The sequence below is a fragment of the Heteronotia binoei genome, chromosome 7 (assembly GCF_032191835.1).
Source record: "Heteronotia binoei isolate CCM8104 ecotype False Entrance Well chromosome 7, APGP_CSIRO_Hbin_v1, whole genome shotgun sequence".
Taxonomy (NCBI): domain Eukaryota; kingdom Metazoa; phylum Chordata; class Lepidosauria; order Squamata; family Gekkonidae; genus Heteronotia; species Heteronotia binoei.
Genome location: NC_083229.1, coordinates 80,285,843 through 80,301,015, shown reverse-complemented (window position 1 = coordinate 80,301,015; position 15,173 = coordinate 80,285,843). Strand labels below are relative to the sequence as shown.

The 15,173-nt window shown below is 39.3% G+C and overlaps 1 protein-coding gene across 1 annotated transcript in view; it reads right to left on the bottom strand.

The window, feature by feature from the left end:
* NPC1 (NPC intracellular cholesterol transporter 1) overlaps positions 1 to 15,173 on the bottom strand; it is a 46,285-nt gene that overhangs the window by 21,177 nt on the left and 9,935 nt on the right. The window contains exons 2-8 of the mRNA XM_060243903.1: positions 11,218 to 11,340; positions 10,613 to 10,719; positions 6,562 to 6,737; positions 5,066 to 5,233; positions 3,399 to 3,648; positions 2,045 to 2,121; positions 1,116 to 1,486 (exon numbers count right to left, since the gene is read on the bottom strand). Coding sequence (XP_060099886.1) covers positions 1,116 to 1,486; positions 2,045 to 2,121; positions 3,399 to 3,648; positions 5,066 to 5,233; positions 6,562 to 6,737; positions 10,613 to 10,719; positions 11,218 to 11,340 — 1,272 coding nt within the window. The remainder of the gene's footprint in view (positions 1 to 1,115; positions 1,487 to 2,044; positions 2,122 to 3,398; positions 3,649 to 5,065; positions 5,234 to 6,561; positions 6,738 to 10,612; positions 10,720 to 11,217; positions 11,341 to 15,173) is intronic.

The following is a 15,173-nucleotide window of genomic DNA, read 5'->3' as shown; positions in this document are numbered from 1 at the left end:
AAAGTACAAAACAAAAATGTGTAATTTAATTTAAAAAAAACTCTCTTGGTGATAACAGAGGCTTCACAGTATTAATTAGAAGGATAGTAATTAATGCTGTGCCATCAAGTAAAACTAAAGCTTAATAAACCAATATTTAGCTGTATGTATTAGAAGCAAACAGTTCATTATGATATATTTAATTTAACATATTTAATCTAATCTGAACCCATGATCAAAAATCCCACACACTGGGGCCAGGTAGCCAGCAGTAGAATGCTTTGTACAAACTTGAGTCAGTCCTCAATTTTGCACAAAAATCCAAAACCGGGGGAGAAAAATCCTAACACGATGCCACACAATTTCAGCTGCTATTCTGAGGGCTGCTTAAAAACCCCATAAACACAAAGAGCCAAAGACAGCAGAAGCAGCTGCAAGGTGCTATTGCTGGGTACACTGTAACACTAGTGATGATGGATGGAAGAGAGGAGGTAGCAGAAAAGGTGCCAAGACTCATCACTGGGTAAGCCCGGCAGGCCAGCAAGGCTGTGCTGTGTGGCAGCAACTGGAGACAGGTAGATGTGGCAGAGACTAGAGAAGCAATGATGAAAGTTCCACTGCTGGATGAACCCAGCAAGCAAAGAAAGAGGCAAGGGACAGGTAAAGTAAGATAAATAAGTGGGATGGAGAAAAAGGGCCAGAGGGAAAAGGCCAGTGGGCAACAGCAGAAATCACAGAAGGAAATGTGGAGAACACATAAATTGTGATCCCACCCTTCTCCACACAAGTCTAATAACCCACTTATTGAATTCCATATTACACATTAACATGCAGCCATTGTGAATGCTAGATTATGTGCTTAATGATTTCCTAAAGCAATCCTAAATCAAAGCATGTACAGTGACCTAGCACTCCAATAGATCAACAAGCCTCATAGAGCCACAATGGTGGTAAGTATCCGAGCAGATTCTGCAAGGGCAAACATATCTGACTAACCCTTTTTTGGCAAGCATCTAACCCATTTTTGGCAAGCATTTTTTGGCAAGCATGTCTTAAAGACAAGGAAAACCTGCACTCAGCTATCCAGGCCTATCCACACACCTACTGCACATCCAGAGGGTCTAGTTCTGTATTACCTGATGTAAGATCTCTTTGGTAAGTGGTGGCCCAAAGGGAACATCTGCTCCTGGTAGGTACGGTGAGTAGATATCTGGCTTGGTATGTGGAGCTTGAATAATAAGTTGTTCAGTACGGAAGAAAGGACCAAAATGAGTGTCAAAATACTCCTTCTCTTTACGAGCTTGACTGTTTGGTGATGACCAGAGATCTATAGGGTTTGTAGTTACTTTCACAAACATCAGGCCTGAGGAGCACATGGCAATAATAACCAGGGAGAAGACAATAACAGGCCTGGGATTTCGGACACAGAAAGCTCCCCATGATGTGAATGTGATTCTTAATGCATTCTCAAATCTTTCACCAAGCCTTTCACACCAAGAAGCATCACCTGCAAGAATATACAAGGAAAATGAAATGGTTCTCATTCTGCAACATGCCTATCTAAGCAACATTTTAAAAGTTAAGTGCTTTTGTTGGATGTAATATAGTTGCAAAAGCATAAAATCGAGGCGAGAGAGAATATTGTTATTCTCAATCCCACCTAAAACAGGACATAATCCAACTATTCTGTGCTTCCTGGTCTGTGCACATATCCCCTCCAAGGCAGCACAGCAAATTGGGATGCAGGGGACAAAACAAGGCTGAAGATGCCCCTGAAGTTCAAGATACATTTAAAAGCCAATTGTGTGACACAATCAGGTTCATTTTCAGCTACTGAAAGTGAAAAAAAACCATGAACTGATGTAGAAACTGGCAATATGAAACAACGTGCCACAAAATATTTAACAAGTACATAACTTCAAAATGGGAAGGGCGGGATATAAGTCATAGAATGAATGAATGAATGAATGAATGAATAAATAGTAATTTTAGCAACATTATGACTGTCATTATAAAGGGAGAAAAACCAAACTACATTTAAACGCTATTACTGTCTAGTACCTACCAGAATTCTGGTGTGAATTAACAGAATAAGCAATGTTGCTGTCAATAGGTGTATATTCAGAAACAAAGTATCTCTTCCTGCAAAGAAGAACACACAGTATATCAGATCATTCTTTCATTTTATTTTATTCACTATTTTGATTCAAGACATGCCAGACTACTGTTTACCAAGAAAAACACAGAGAATGTTAACATATATTGTAAGAGTTGTAAAATGCAAACCACACCATTTCAATGGCAAAATCTGCCATGTCTAATGTCTGTAGATGTTCCCCAGAATAGCACCATTAAGTGGTTACCTGCTTAAGTATGTCCCCAGCTCAAAGCACTGGCACAATGTATTTACAGTAGCCCTGCTTAAATATTTCTCCTCTATGACTGATGTGTTCCTTCCCATCTTCCCACTAATTGTTATTGCCCCTCTAGTGGTAATCATAGCTTGTATAAAATACATAACTATGGTTAGCTCTAAAGACTAAACAAAAGGGGAACACATGAGCCTGAGGTCAAAATGTGAACTGACCAAACTGACTCCAAGCTTCTCGAAAAGCACCCCAGTTTAAAATGGTACTACAACAACTGCATTTTAACACTGAAACTAAATGTTAGTCACTAAATTTCTAAGCAGTCTTACTTCTCTTAATGACAATCCTCTGCTATTTCAAGACTGGACTTTTAAAAGGCTTCTTTAGTCACAAACACATGACCACCAGATACATCAAAATTAGTTTACACTGACAATATTGGTGTGCAGCATTTCAAAAAACGGCTTTATTGTACCCAGCTATGATGGTGCAACTGTGTTAAAGTACAGATAGCGTTTCTATGGGTCATCATTGATAAATTAAAAAAAATTAATTTGAAAACTAAATTTTATGGAGAATGTGCCCCCCCCAGCCTAGTGATTGTTTTTTGTTTTTAATTACGGACAAAAAATACCTACAAATAAATGTTCCTAAGAGTTCTTGTTCATCATCATATTATTCTAACACCTTTTGTATTTTCAGAATCTACAGATATTCAAATTTCCCTCACTTGAACAACATTACTTTAAGGTAGCCAACTCATCACATTGCATGGATTCCCCACCATAGAGAATAACACAAATGGGTGAACATGGAAAATTTGGCATATGGTTACTATGGTATCCTTAACCTATACATTTAAAAATAAGGAACACACAATGACAATGGGTATTTAACTGAGGGAACACTATAAATGGAATTATAGAAATTCTCAGTAAGGTGAATTTTGTAAACCTTGTGTGCGTGCCATTTAACATTATATTAACAAAAGCACAATTAATTTTTCAGTGTCAGGCTTTGCACATTATACATAAAAGGGTGTCTATTTACCTGTAACACCAGACTCCAAAAACCACTGCAAAAAATACAAGTAAAAATCCCATGTAGGAGACCCACATGATGACATACATAGCATCCAAACCAAGCAAAAGCCATGGTGTGGGAGGTGGAGGAGGCTTTGGTTTGGGACCACAGACAGCAGAACAATCTTGACAGCTGCAGGGCCCTGTAAAGTCATCCACAGACTCATTGCAGCCTTTGGTAGCATTATTCATAGGAGTCATTCCATGGATGGAAGCATCTGAACAAAATATATTAAATAGAAAAACAAAAAGGTACTATATACCACTGAGTTTACACATACAACCTATGACTTCAAATTGACACAAACAGCTAAAAGTCTTCAGTTTGGCACGGTTGTCTCTTAGTATTAGTAAGCTGTCAGAATTCCACAGCTCACTATTCTGGATGGAGTTCCTGTATCATTGAAGCAGCAAGGTCCATAGTTTGGGTGTGCTCTTGGCCTAGATGTTCTGTTGGATAACCTGTGGCCAGGAATGCCATTTAGCAGCTTTGACTGGTCAGCCAACTGCAGCTCTTCCTGGAGATAAAAGATCTGGCCACTGTTGTGCATGCCCTGGTTACAGCACTCCATGTGGAGCTGCCCTTGTAAAGTTTTAAGAAACCTGAATGGGTGAAGAATGCTACAACCAGGATGTTGATCAGAGTGGGTCACTAGGACGTGATCACTCCAGTCTTTGCCCTTCTGCACTGGCTCCCAATCTGTTTTCAGGCACAAGCCATGATGATTGTGTTGACTTTTAAATCCCTTCACTGTTTGAACTAGCATATCTGATAGACAGCCTACTCCCTTATGAACCTGCTCAACTGATATCTACCCAGCCCGCTTTCTGAAAATAGGCAGGAACTCTCTCCCCAGAGAGACTCACATGTCCCCTTCCATTGCTGCTTATCACCAGAAAAAGATTTTGTTTTGTTTGGTACCCTCTCACTAATCTCTCCTTCCTCTCATTCTGATGTATTTTTATTGTACTGTATGCTTATTTTAACATTGTTTTAACTGTTTGAATAATGTGAGGGGTTGGTTTTAATGTTTTAAAGAAACATTTTTATTCAATATGTTTTTAACCTGTTAGGTACTTTGGCAGCCCTGGAGATGGCAAATGGAAGGTGTATTACTTTTGTAAAAATATATAAATAGTGTTCTTGTTCAGCTAGATAAAGCTGGAATCAATTAATTAACAATTTCAACCAGTGATTGATCATTCTTGTGCTATCATTTCAGCTGGCATTCCCCAACTTATGCTGTTTAAATGGAAGCAGCAGGATAAAATAGAGTTATAACCAGTACTTTTCTCAGATACTGAATCTTTCATAGTTTTGAAACACAATATTCACTTAAACTGCTCTCATTCTCATTTGTAGACAGTGATTAGGAAAATAATAAACCTTTCCACAGAATATTAAACAATTGCTAGACTGAAGTTAAAAACATAACAGTAATTCTAAATAATTATTCTGGTGCCTGTACTTCTAAATAGCCACATTAATGTAATTGCAAAAGATACAGCCAAATATTTTTATATGTTTTTCAACAGCAGCTTAATCACTTGTGCAAATAATAAAAGCTGCTATTAACCATCTTGCTAACCATAGTTCGGTAAAGAAAAGTATCTTAAAACATTTGTATTACTTACCTGAAAAAACTGCAATGATGTTGAATGGAGCCTGACCATTATCCTTGCTGAACATATACTGAATCCAATTGGTTGCACTGCATTCTTTAACATCTCTCCCACACAACAGTCCTAATGCTTTAACATTGCTTGATGGAGCTTCCACATCTTTACAGGCATTATACATAGCTAGATGTGTGGACAAAAAAGAAAATCTTGCCAATATTGAAAGATACAAACGAATGTTATAGGTCATTTACAATACCTCTAAGTTTGTAACAGGATTCATGGACATTTTGGAAACTGTTCAGAATTAACCATAATTCTACAGATCCCCTTCCCAGCTTGCCAATGGCAACTATCACTCTTATCAACATTATTAATAGAAGTGAAATAAGTCTGCCTTCCTTTTGCACAGTTTTGCTGAAAAAACCCAAAACATTGTTGCGTTAGCTTTTACAGAAGGTTGTGGTCAAGAAACCAAGTGAACTACAAGCAGCTTGCAGCAAAGGCTCTAGTTTTTCAGTCTGTGGTGAGCAAGGAAAAAATTAGGACTGTTAGTTGAAGCAGCTGTACCCCAGCTGCTACCTCAAGCAGTTGCCAGACTGGGCAAGGCACCTCTGCAAGATTCCAAAGCTCAGAGCCATTTGGGAGTAGGAAGAACACACAATTAACATGAGAGGGAAAGGTCTAATTTTTGCTCAAGTAAAGCGATATAGGATTGCTTTAGGCACACCCCCGCCTCCAGACTAGCTCATGTCTAAAATTTAGAAAATGCCACTTCTCCAAAGAGCCTGCTCAAGGCAGCTTATAAAGTAAAGCATAATAAAAACATAACACCATAAAATTAACCGATGAACTATTATAATACCAGCATTCTAGAACTGACCGGGACAAGAATGCTCAACAGCAACAAGACAGAAAAACTGGGAGAAGGCACAGCTTCCCTTACCTACACATTCATTTGGTGCAAAAGTCAATAACCATTCACAGAGTCCTTCTTTAGATGGGAACAGAGCAGAGATGTAAACAAAACAAGAGAACAGCAAGATCCGGTTTGAATGATGGTGCTTTCCCCCAGCATAAGAAGCCTTCTCCCTGAGGTAGGAGACTCTCTCACCAATGGGAGGGGCTGTAAGCCAATGAAACTGCCTTGCACTGAATCAGACAAATAGTCTGTCAAGACTTTGCACCAGCACTTGGCTCTATACGCTGTTGTAAGCTGAACTGATCCACCAGACCCAACCCAAAATATCCTTCTGTAAAATCTAACTTTACCCTAGATTTAGGGGCAAGTTTGTTGTTTGGTTGAATAGTAGATGTTCACTAAAGAATCTTCTCTACAGACTATATGATAGAACTGGTGACTAATCCATTACCGCTAATATTTTCCCACCCCCTTAACATTTATGGCCTGCAGATGTACCATAAAGCCATTTATACAGGTATACGCAGGGAAATAATTACTTCTTATAAATCAAGGGAGTACACAATAAATATCTGATTGGTTCGCTTACCATTAGCAAATGTGTCTCCAATGTAATACTGCAACTCTGTGATGCTGGTTTTGTTCTTTTGGCTAACAGGATCATAATAGGGAAGTGTTTGTGTGACATTTAGAAACTCAGACTGATGAGGACTGCAGGTTAGCTCACAGAACAGATTTACAAAGTTATAAAAACATGATGGACACCTGAAAAGGAATGGGCAACATCAAAATTCATCCGGTATATGGAATAATATATAGAAAATATGTATTGAGAAGTTTAATTCTCAACCTGTCTCCAACCGAGAATAGGGTAGAGACTTTCGAAAGGGGACTTTTTTTTTTTTTTTAACAAACTTGGGGAATACCCCAGGTATGCAGAAAAATCTGTTAAAATTAACAACAGGGAGGTATAAAACGCAAAAATAGAGGATCAAGTTATTTGCACAATTGCAAACAATATAAATTTATGGGGGAGGAACCACATAACCCTGTGCACCCTAATGAAATTCACCCTCCCTTTTCTCTGGAGAACAGTGGGTCAGGAGAAACAGCAAGACCTACCCTCAATGAAGTGGCGGCACTACAGGCAGGTGAAGAGGAACAGGAAACCTTGTTGTCTCCCCTTCAGCCAGTTAGATGGGTGGGCAGGCATTGTTATTGCCTCCTGAACTGCCTCTGCATAAGTCACTGCCAGCCTGGCTCATCTACCCACTCACTCACTCCTGGGAGAGGGCAAAAATACAGGTTGGCGAGGAAGGAGCCACTTCCTGATTATTCCTTAAGCCAGGCAGAAAGGCAAGGGAGGAGAGCAGGAGCCTGCATTATTCTCCTCTACTGAGGTAGTACAGCAGCAGTGAGCCAGGAGAGCTGCTGCCACTCCCTCACTAGCAGGTGGGGAGAAGGATGAACAGGCAGGCAGGGGGATGAATAAGAGTCAAAGCTGTTGCCCTTCCCCACAACTGCTGCATAACTGCAGAGGGTGGCCATGTAGCTTAGGAGGAAGGAGCTACTAATGCTGCTCCCCCACCACCAGCAGCTAAAAGGTGGATAAGCCTGGTGGGCTCGTAGACAGGGGAGGGAAGGAGTAAGAACAGTAGCAGCAACAGCAGACTGCCCAGCAAGAGTTTTGCCCAGCAATCAAAAAGAGGGCTATATTATGCTATACATATACTCTTATGCTAATATACTGTGCCACATCATTTGACAAACTAATTGCTATACTTTTGAATATATATTCACACATTGATTTAGAAATATCCTTAGTATCTATAAAACTGCCCATATATTGTATAATCATAACAAAGCTTACTTAATATGTTTTTACATTTCCCTGTTTTTCTTTCCTTTCTTTTTTTGTATCCATAAGATGGGGCACAACAGATTTATATTTGAAGAAGAGAGAGTTGGGTGGGATTTCACCTGCCTCCACAAGTCTTGCAGGTCCCAACTTGTATACATCTACCTGGGAAAACTGTCACTGGCTCTATTTTGCATCATTTCCATTATCAAATATTGTGTGGATTGGTATCTAAGATATTCCTTGAGAAAACAAAGAATAATGTTAAATCTATTTATTTATGACATTTATTTATGCCATTTATAGATCAGGTTTCTCACTTGGCCTTTGAGCAGGTTACGAAGAGTGAGTCAATACAATCAACAGGGTGGAGTATTCAATGATCTAAAAACAGAACCGAAGCAAAGCAGAGCTCTCAACATGATACATTTAAATGATGCAAAACTTACATACATGAAACCCTTGTTTCAAAAAGATAAACACAGTAATATAGACCACAGTCCTTAAATTAAGTAATTTTATGAATCATTTATTCTATTGCCTGCATAGAAAGCGCTCTTGAGTCATTCAGTTTTTTATAGTTTACAAAAAGCCTAGAAACTTTCCTGACCTCATAAAGCAGGTTGATCCAAAAGGTGGGGGCATAACAGATAAGGCACAAAGATGGGCAGCTGCTGATTTTGCCTGTTTTCAAGATGGCACCTGCAGAAGACCCTGCTCAGAGGACTGATGCTGTTGTGGCAGTGCATAGGGGAACAGATAGCTTCACAGATATTAGGGTCCAAGGCTATGAAAGAATTTTTATGTCACAGCCAGTACTTTAAATGGACAGCCAGTGGAGGGACTGCAGAATGGGAGTAATAAGTATGTTCCATCTAACTCCCAATAACAGCCAAGCCATGGCATTCTGAACCAAACAAAGTATCCAAAATGATTTTCAGGGGAAACCAATGTTCACTGCATTACAGTAGTCTAGTATGGATGTCACTGTCGCATGAATCCAGGTAGCCAGATCAGCTGTACCAAGATAAGGGGTCATCTTACAGCCTAGGCTGAGTTGAGAGAAAGCCTTGCTTCTCCAGCAATAACAGTCGGTCCAGTATAATCTCAAGGCTCTTAATTGAGTCAGCAAGAGTCAGCTGAACTTTATCAAAAGCGTGAAGCACCATGTCCCTCAAGATCTCTGCCTTCCCAACCAACATCACCTCTGCCTTTTCAGGGGTTAATTTAAAGTCATTCACTCTTAGCCAATTTACCACAGCTGTCAGTCAGTTATTCAGGACCTCAGCATCCAGAGATTTGGATAAGGATACAGAGAGCTGGGTATCATCCACATATTGATGACAACCAACCTCAAAGCTATGTTTTGTCCTAAGGGATTTACATAGAGGTTGAAAAGCAGGGGGGATAGAATTAGGTTAGGTCCCAATTGGTAATAAAGAGTTGCTACTGGAAACCAATTGAGTTCAATCTGTGAGGAATGATTTGAACCAGTTCAGCACACATCCTCTGATACCTACTTCTGCCTCCAAGTACCTCAACAAGATAGTATAATCTACTATATCAAAGGCTGCAGATAAATCCAGTAAAAGTGACAAACAGGTACAGTTTGTTTACATTCAAAATGAGATAATCAACTAAAGCCAGCAGAGCTGTCTCTGTGCCATAGCCCAGTCTGAAGCGAGACTGAAAAGGCTCTAGAGTATATGAGGTATTCCAAGAAGACTGGGAGTTGGTCTGCTACTCCTCTCTCAATTACTTTGCCCAGTAAGGGCAGATCAGAGACCCAGAAATAATTGGCCATATTATTTTTTTCCTGTAGGGATCTTACCTTCATTTTTTTTAGAATGCCTATTAGATTGCCTCCAGCTTAAAATAAAAAACCCTCCATAATAGGGCTGCCAGGTTTCTCTCCAAGTTGAACCCTCTTATTGGTGTAGTGTCAAAGTTTAATTGTAGTAATTCTTTATCAGAGATACCATCAGTGATACTAATACCATTCCACCCGACTATCTGCTTCCCTACTAAACAGCGACCACAAGAGGATCTTGGTGTGTTAAATCACTACCCAACTGGTGCTACAGGCCCATCTGATCTGTCTGAATGTTTTATTAGATGGGTTCTTGCTGTAGCACTAGCAGCCCCTGCTACCACTTCATAGGCGGGGTGGGGTGGGGTGGGGTGGGGGAGAGAAAAAATTGCCATTACTTTGATGACGTATCATTTCTGGGGTGAACCCAGATGTGACATGTTATTCTATTATTCAGTGGAAACACTCTGGTAAAAAAAACAACAACAGTTTCCTCTAAATCCTAGAGCAGCACAATGTCACTTGCAGGTTCAACCTGGAAATAATGCCACACAATTGATGTGACACTGCCCATCCCATGTCCCCACCCCCCAATCCCAGGCCAGGTGCCAGCAGCTAGCTGACAACCTTACTCCTTAGGAAGTAAGATAACAGATAATAACTGCCACAGGAAGTGGTGGTGGCTACAAGCATAGACAGTTTCAAGAGGGGATTGGATAAATATATGGACCAGAGGTCCATCAGTGGCTATTAGCCACAGCATATTGTTGGAACTCTGTCTAGGGCAGTGATACTCTGTATTCTTTGTGCTTGGGGAGGGCAACAGTGGGAGGGCTCATGGTGTCCTGGCCCCACTGATACACCTCCTGAAAGCACCTGGGTTTTTTGGCCACTGTGTGACACAGAATGTTGGACTGGATGGGCCATTGGCCTGATCCAATATGGCTTCTCTTATGTTCTTAACTAACATACCTGGAAAGAAACTGCAAAGGAAGGTCCAAGTTGGCTTTCAAACTCTGAAGCTGCTGCACATCACAACAAAGACTAACATTTCCATAGAAGAAGCCTGGGCAGAATTCCTTAACAAAAAACAGATATTGATTGAAACATTTAGAAACGATAAGTAAAAAATCTCAGATTTGTTTCTACTTTAGAAGTCCTACACCTGATTCTGAACACCATAGGTAACTATCTCATTAATTTCAATAAAACATTTTAAAATTAGTGTGACAGTGAAAGTAATATTTCATTCTTCCTTAAAAGTTGCAATTAATTGAAATAAAGGAGATTGGGTTTCACCTCACTTTAAACTTCACAGAACTTGAAAATCAGAACTGTGCACACCAACTTCAGAAGACTGATTTCAATAATCAGAATGCAGTTTACAGCATAGTTAACATTACTGTATTATACAAATAAATACAAGGATAAGAATTCATACGTAATCTACTGTAATGAAAACAAGCTATTTAGACACAATTTAAGAGGGAAAGTATAGCTATGTATTCTACCTCAGATCCCTTCAAGTTGTTATTTTTAGGATCATTTGGGAACATTGTTATCCACAGGAGATTTACCTGAAGTAGTTCATAGCCATCCTTTGGTAGAGGCAGTGGTGGACCATCATATTCACAATTATACCTTTTATCAGCAGAAGCCTTTCCACACTGACCATACCAGACACAGGAGTCTGAAAATACCTAAATAACATTAAAAAATTAAGTTAAGAGACCCAGTACTTTAATTAGTTTGCAGTAGTAACTCTGAGGATATTTTGAAGTTAAAGTTAAGGCAAATTAAAGCTCACAATTCTTACAACTCCAATTTCTTCCTATTGTGAAAACATTTCCTAAGAGAAGATGTTAACCATGGCCAACATCAAAAGAGCTAGGTTTTATTTTTATTTATGTCATTTATAGTCTGGCTTTCTCACTGGACTTAGGTGGATTACACAGAGTGAGTTAACACACATGACAGGAAGGGGAAATACAATAGGATTAGGGTTGTAGAGCCAATCAGAAATCTAAAAACAGAACACAAGCAAAGTTATGATAAAACAGAGTCACACTGAGCTTTTAAAGAGATAAAACCCAACACAACACCCCACAATTCATCCTATGCAGAAAGCATGTAATTTAACACGACTACTACTTTATATATCTGGAGCTGACAGTTGACTTTCTGTATTCCTGCTACATGTAATAGATCTTGCTATCACATGATAAGACTCAAGTTAGAACTGTTCATGAATAACTGAAGCCATTCAAGTTTAGAAAGTAGATTTCGATTTCACTAGATTCCAATGTAAGATTCTTGAACAAAGCAAAGAAAGATGAAAAATGAAACACTCACAATACAAAAATTAAGAAATCACTAAAAGCAATAATTTAAAAAGTAGAAGACGAAGAAGACTGTAGATTTATACCCCCCTTCTCTCTGAATCAGAGCCTCAGAGCGGCTTACAATCTCCTATATCTTCTCCCCCCACAACAGACACCCTGTGAGGCTGGTGGAGCTGAGAGAGCTCTCACAACAGCTGTCCTTTCAAGGACAACTCCTGAAATAGCTATGGCTAACCCAAGACCATTCCAGCAGCTGTAACTGGAGGAGTGGGTAATCAAACCTGGTTCTCCCAGATAAGAATACACACACTTAAGCACTATACCAAACTGACTCTTTCATTAGTTTCAATAAAACATATTTTAAAATTAGTGTGACAGTGAAAGTAATATTTCATACTTTTGATGTCACCAAACTGACACATATATATACAGCAGGAGTATTACACATTTTTATCAAATGAGAATACCCCAAATGCCCTCAGAAACAAAATCCATCTTCCTTTGGCATATAGACAATGACCAGGAGGTAACAAGGTGAGCTTTCCTAGTGAATAAAGCTGCCTCACTCTCCGTTTGTTATTGTTTAGGTAGCAAGCCCAACATCCAAAATTAAGCTAGTCATCAGCTATTAGATATTTTATGTGTATTTTTAAAATTGCACCAACGTTTTTCTAAAAGTATTTCTGTCTGATCTACATGTTTTCTGAATACCCAAATATGAAGATTAAACTTTTTTTCCCTGGAAAAGATGGCAAGTACAGTTTTGGTGCAAATGTGTTTTACTCAAGAAGCTGATATAAATTATGCTGAAGAAAAGGAGTCAATTGATAACATGTAAAAGGTGTACAAAAGCCCTGGTAATTACATTTCATAACTGCCAGATAATTAAAAGTCTGCTACTGGTTTTTATAGAATCCTGGGATGAGAGTGTAATAAGAAAAAGCCTCCAAAACAGTGTTAGATGGGTGCAAACAGTAGCACCCCCTAATAACAAACACCATGGAGTTTTGAACTGAGATAAGGTTGGTGAAATGTTGCTTTTCAAAACTAAAGTTCAACCAAGAACTTCAGTTATTATCAATGTACCTTCCATTCAACCACAGATGTTCTTTGTATAAATGCTGAGCATGTTATTCTGACAACACCAACATTAAAACAAGAGAAGAGATTACAAATAGATAAAGGGATAGCAAATGCCAGTGCCTTTCAGTAATTTAGAAAGAAATGACAGCAGCATAAATATTTGAAGGGAGGAAAAAAACACAGGCTCTTACAAAGCAGAGACTTACAAAACAAGATTTTACATACATCATGTGACAAGCCTTTTGGTCACAACACATTTCCAAAGGGCTGGAAAGAAATGTGCAGAGAGCAGGCATTTTGTATCTTGTCCCTAGCACAGTCCCCAGCTAGCACTACTTGAACTAGAAACCACAATTAGAATAACAAATAGTGCTTAAACTTTAATAAGCTAATGATGTATCTCTGTTGAGTCCCCAATCCAAATGTTATCCATCTCACAAATTCACTAGGAGGCAAACCTGTATTATCTCAGTTTTCCTGTACACACACGTAACTATAATACAAGGGTATTAATACTAGCCTACTCTGTCACTGTAAGGTACTGAACATTAGGCATATATACTATGATAAAGCAACACTTCACCCCAAATAGCTATGTAAAAGTTTACAACTTTGTATTGTGAATGTGGAATTGCACTTCAGGAATGCTCAAAGGCTAAACAAAACATACCTTTATAGGCTGTCAAAAGATTGCAGACTAAGCTTTCTTTCCTAAATTCCACTCTGCAAAGATAGTAGGATGTCAATGCAAATGCTGATGGAGTTCACCAGAAGAACAAATACCATGCACCCAAAAGATCCGTAAAGGCACCAGAGCACTGAAAACTGCTGAGAATTTTATAGGAGCTGGTTAGTAATTTTCCTTTGGGTATATTTGGAAGGGGGTGGGGTCTAGTGGACAATAGGTTGCCAAGGTTGTATACTGGCCAGAAGTTCACCTTACCCCCTCCACTGGCAATGTCATGGCATCATTTCTAGTGTGATCTTGAAGTAACAGCTTCTTGTAGGGGTGACAGTCTAGCACTCACCCAAAACTCTGCGGTTTAACCACAGAGTTTATGTGAATGATAAATCATTGCCCAGTGAAATGATGTCACTTTGGTGTTGCACCATAAGTGATGTAATGGTATCAGGCCGATGTCAATTCCCCCTTCCCATTTCCACCAGAATTTCTCTCTTCTGTTGTCCAACATAGTGGCAGTGGGAAGAACCAGACAGGGGCAGGAAACTTCCCAATGAACCAGAAGTCCTGGCCTCTCTAGGTATGAAAGAAGGAAAGAGAAGATTCAAGAATTCCTTTGGAAGGGAGAAAGGAATCAGACTTCACTAAGAGGTCAACAAAGAACATCTCCTGTACTTCTAGCCTGACAGCTAAGATCTTCTGCACAAGCCCTGCTCTCTATGTCCCTGCCATTAGAGGGTAAGCGGGCAGCAGAGACAGGCCCTCTTCAATGATGGAACTTCACCTGTACAATGCCCTTCCCCCTGAGACTTACCTGGTGCCTATTTTACGGATTGTTTTTAATCTAAGAAATGTTTAAGACACATTTTAAGCTGTCTTTTCTTTATGTAACCAATAACAGCTTATTCAAGCACTTTTGAAATTGGTGTTATGTGGCACAAAGCCTAACTCAGGTCATGCTTACCAAATTACAAAGATAAGGTAGGAAGGTGTGTGCCTGGAACTGAAAGAAAAAGCAAATTTTCCAAAGTTTTTCCCTACATCCATGATGGTCTGGAGTATGATAATGATTCATAAGGAACAGAAATAGTGCATCTGAGTTGCAAGTTATCAGGCAAGCATAACTCCCAACTGCTGGTTGAGTGCAATAAAGCTGGGAGTTGAACTCTTCCACAAGACCTAGCAGCTTGGGACCCAGCTAAGTAAATTCTACATCCCGTGACAGAATGAAGTGCCTGTTTCAACTTATACAGGAAATGCTTTGATTTAATTATTTTATTTAAATGCTGAATAGACGGTTGTGATTTACCATTCTCTGTAATTCGTAATATTTACAGCAAACAAATAATATTTTCCAGCAACTAATATTCTCATTTCCAAAGTTTTCTGGACTTAAGGTTTTAATCGGGGAGAACTGGGTTTGAGT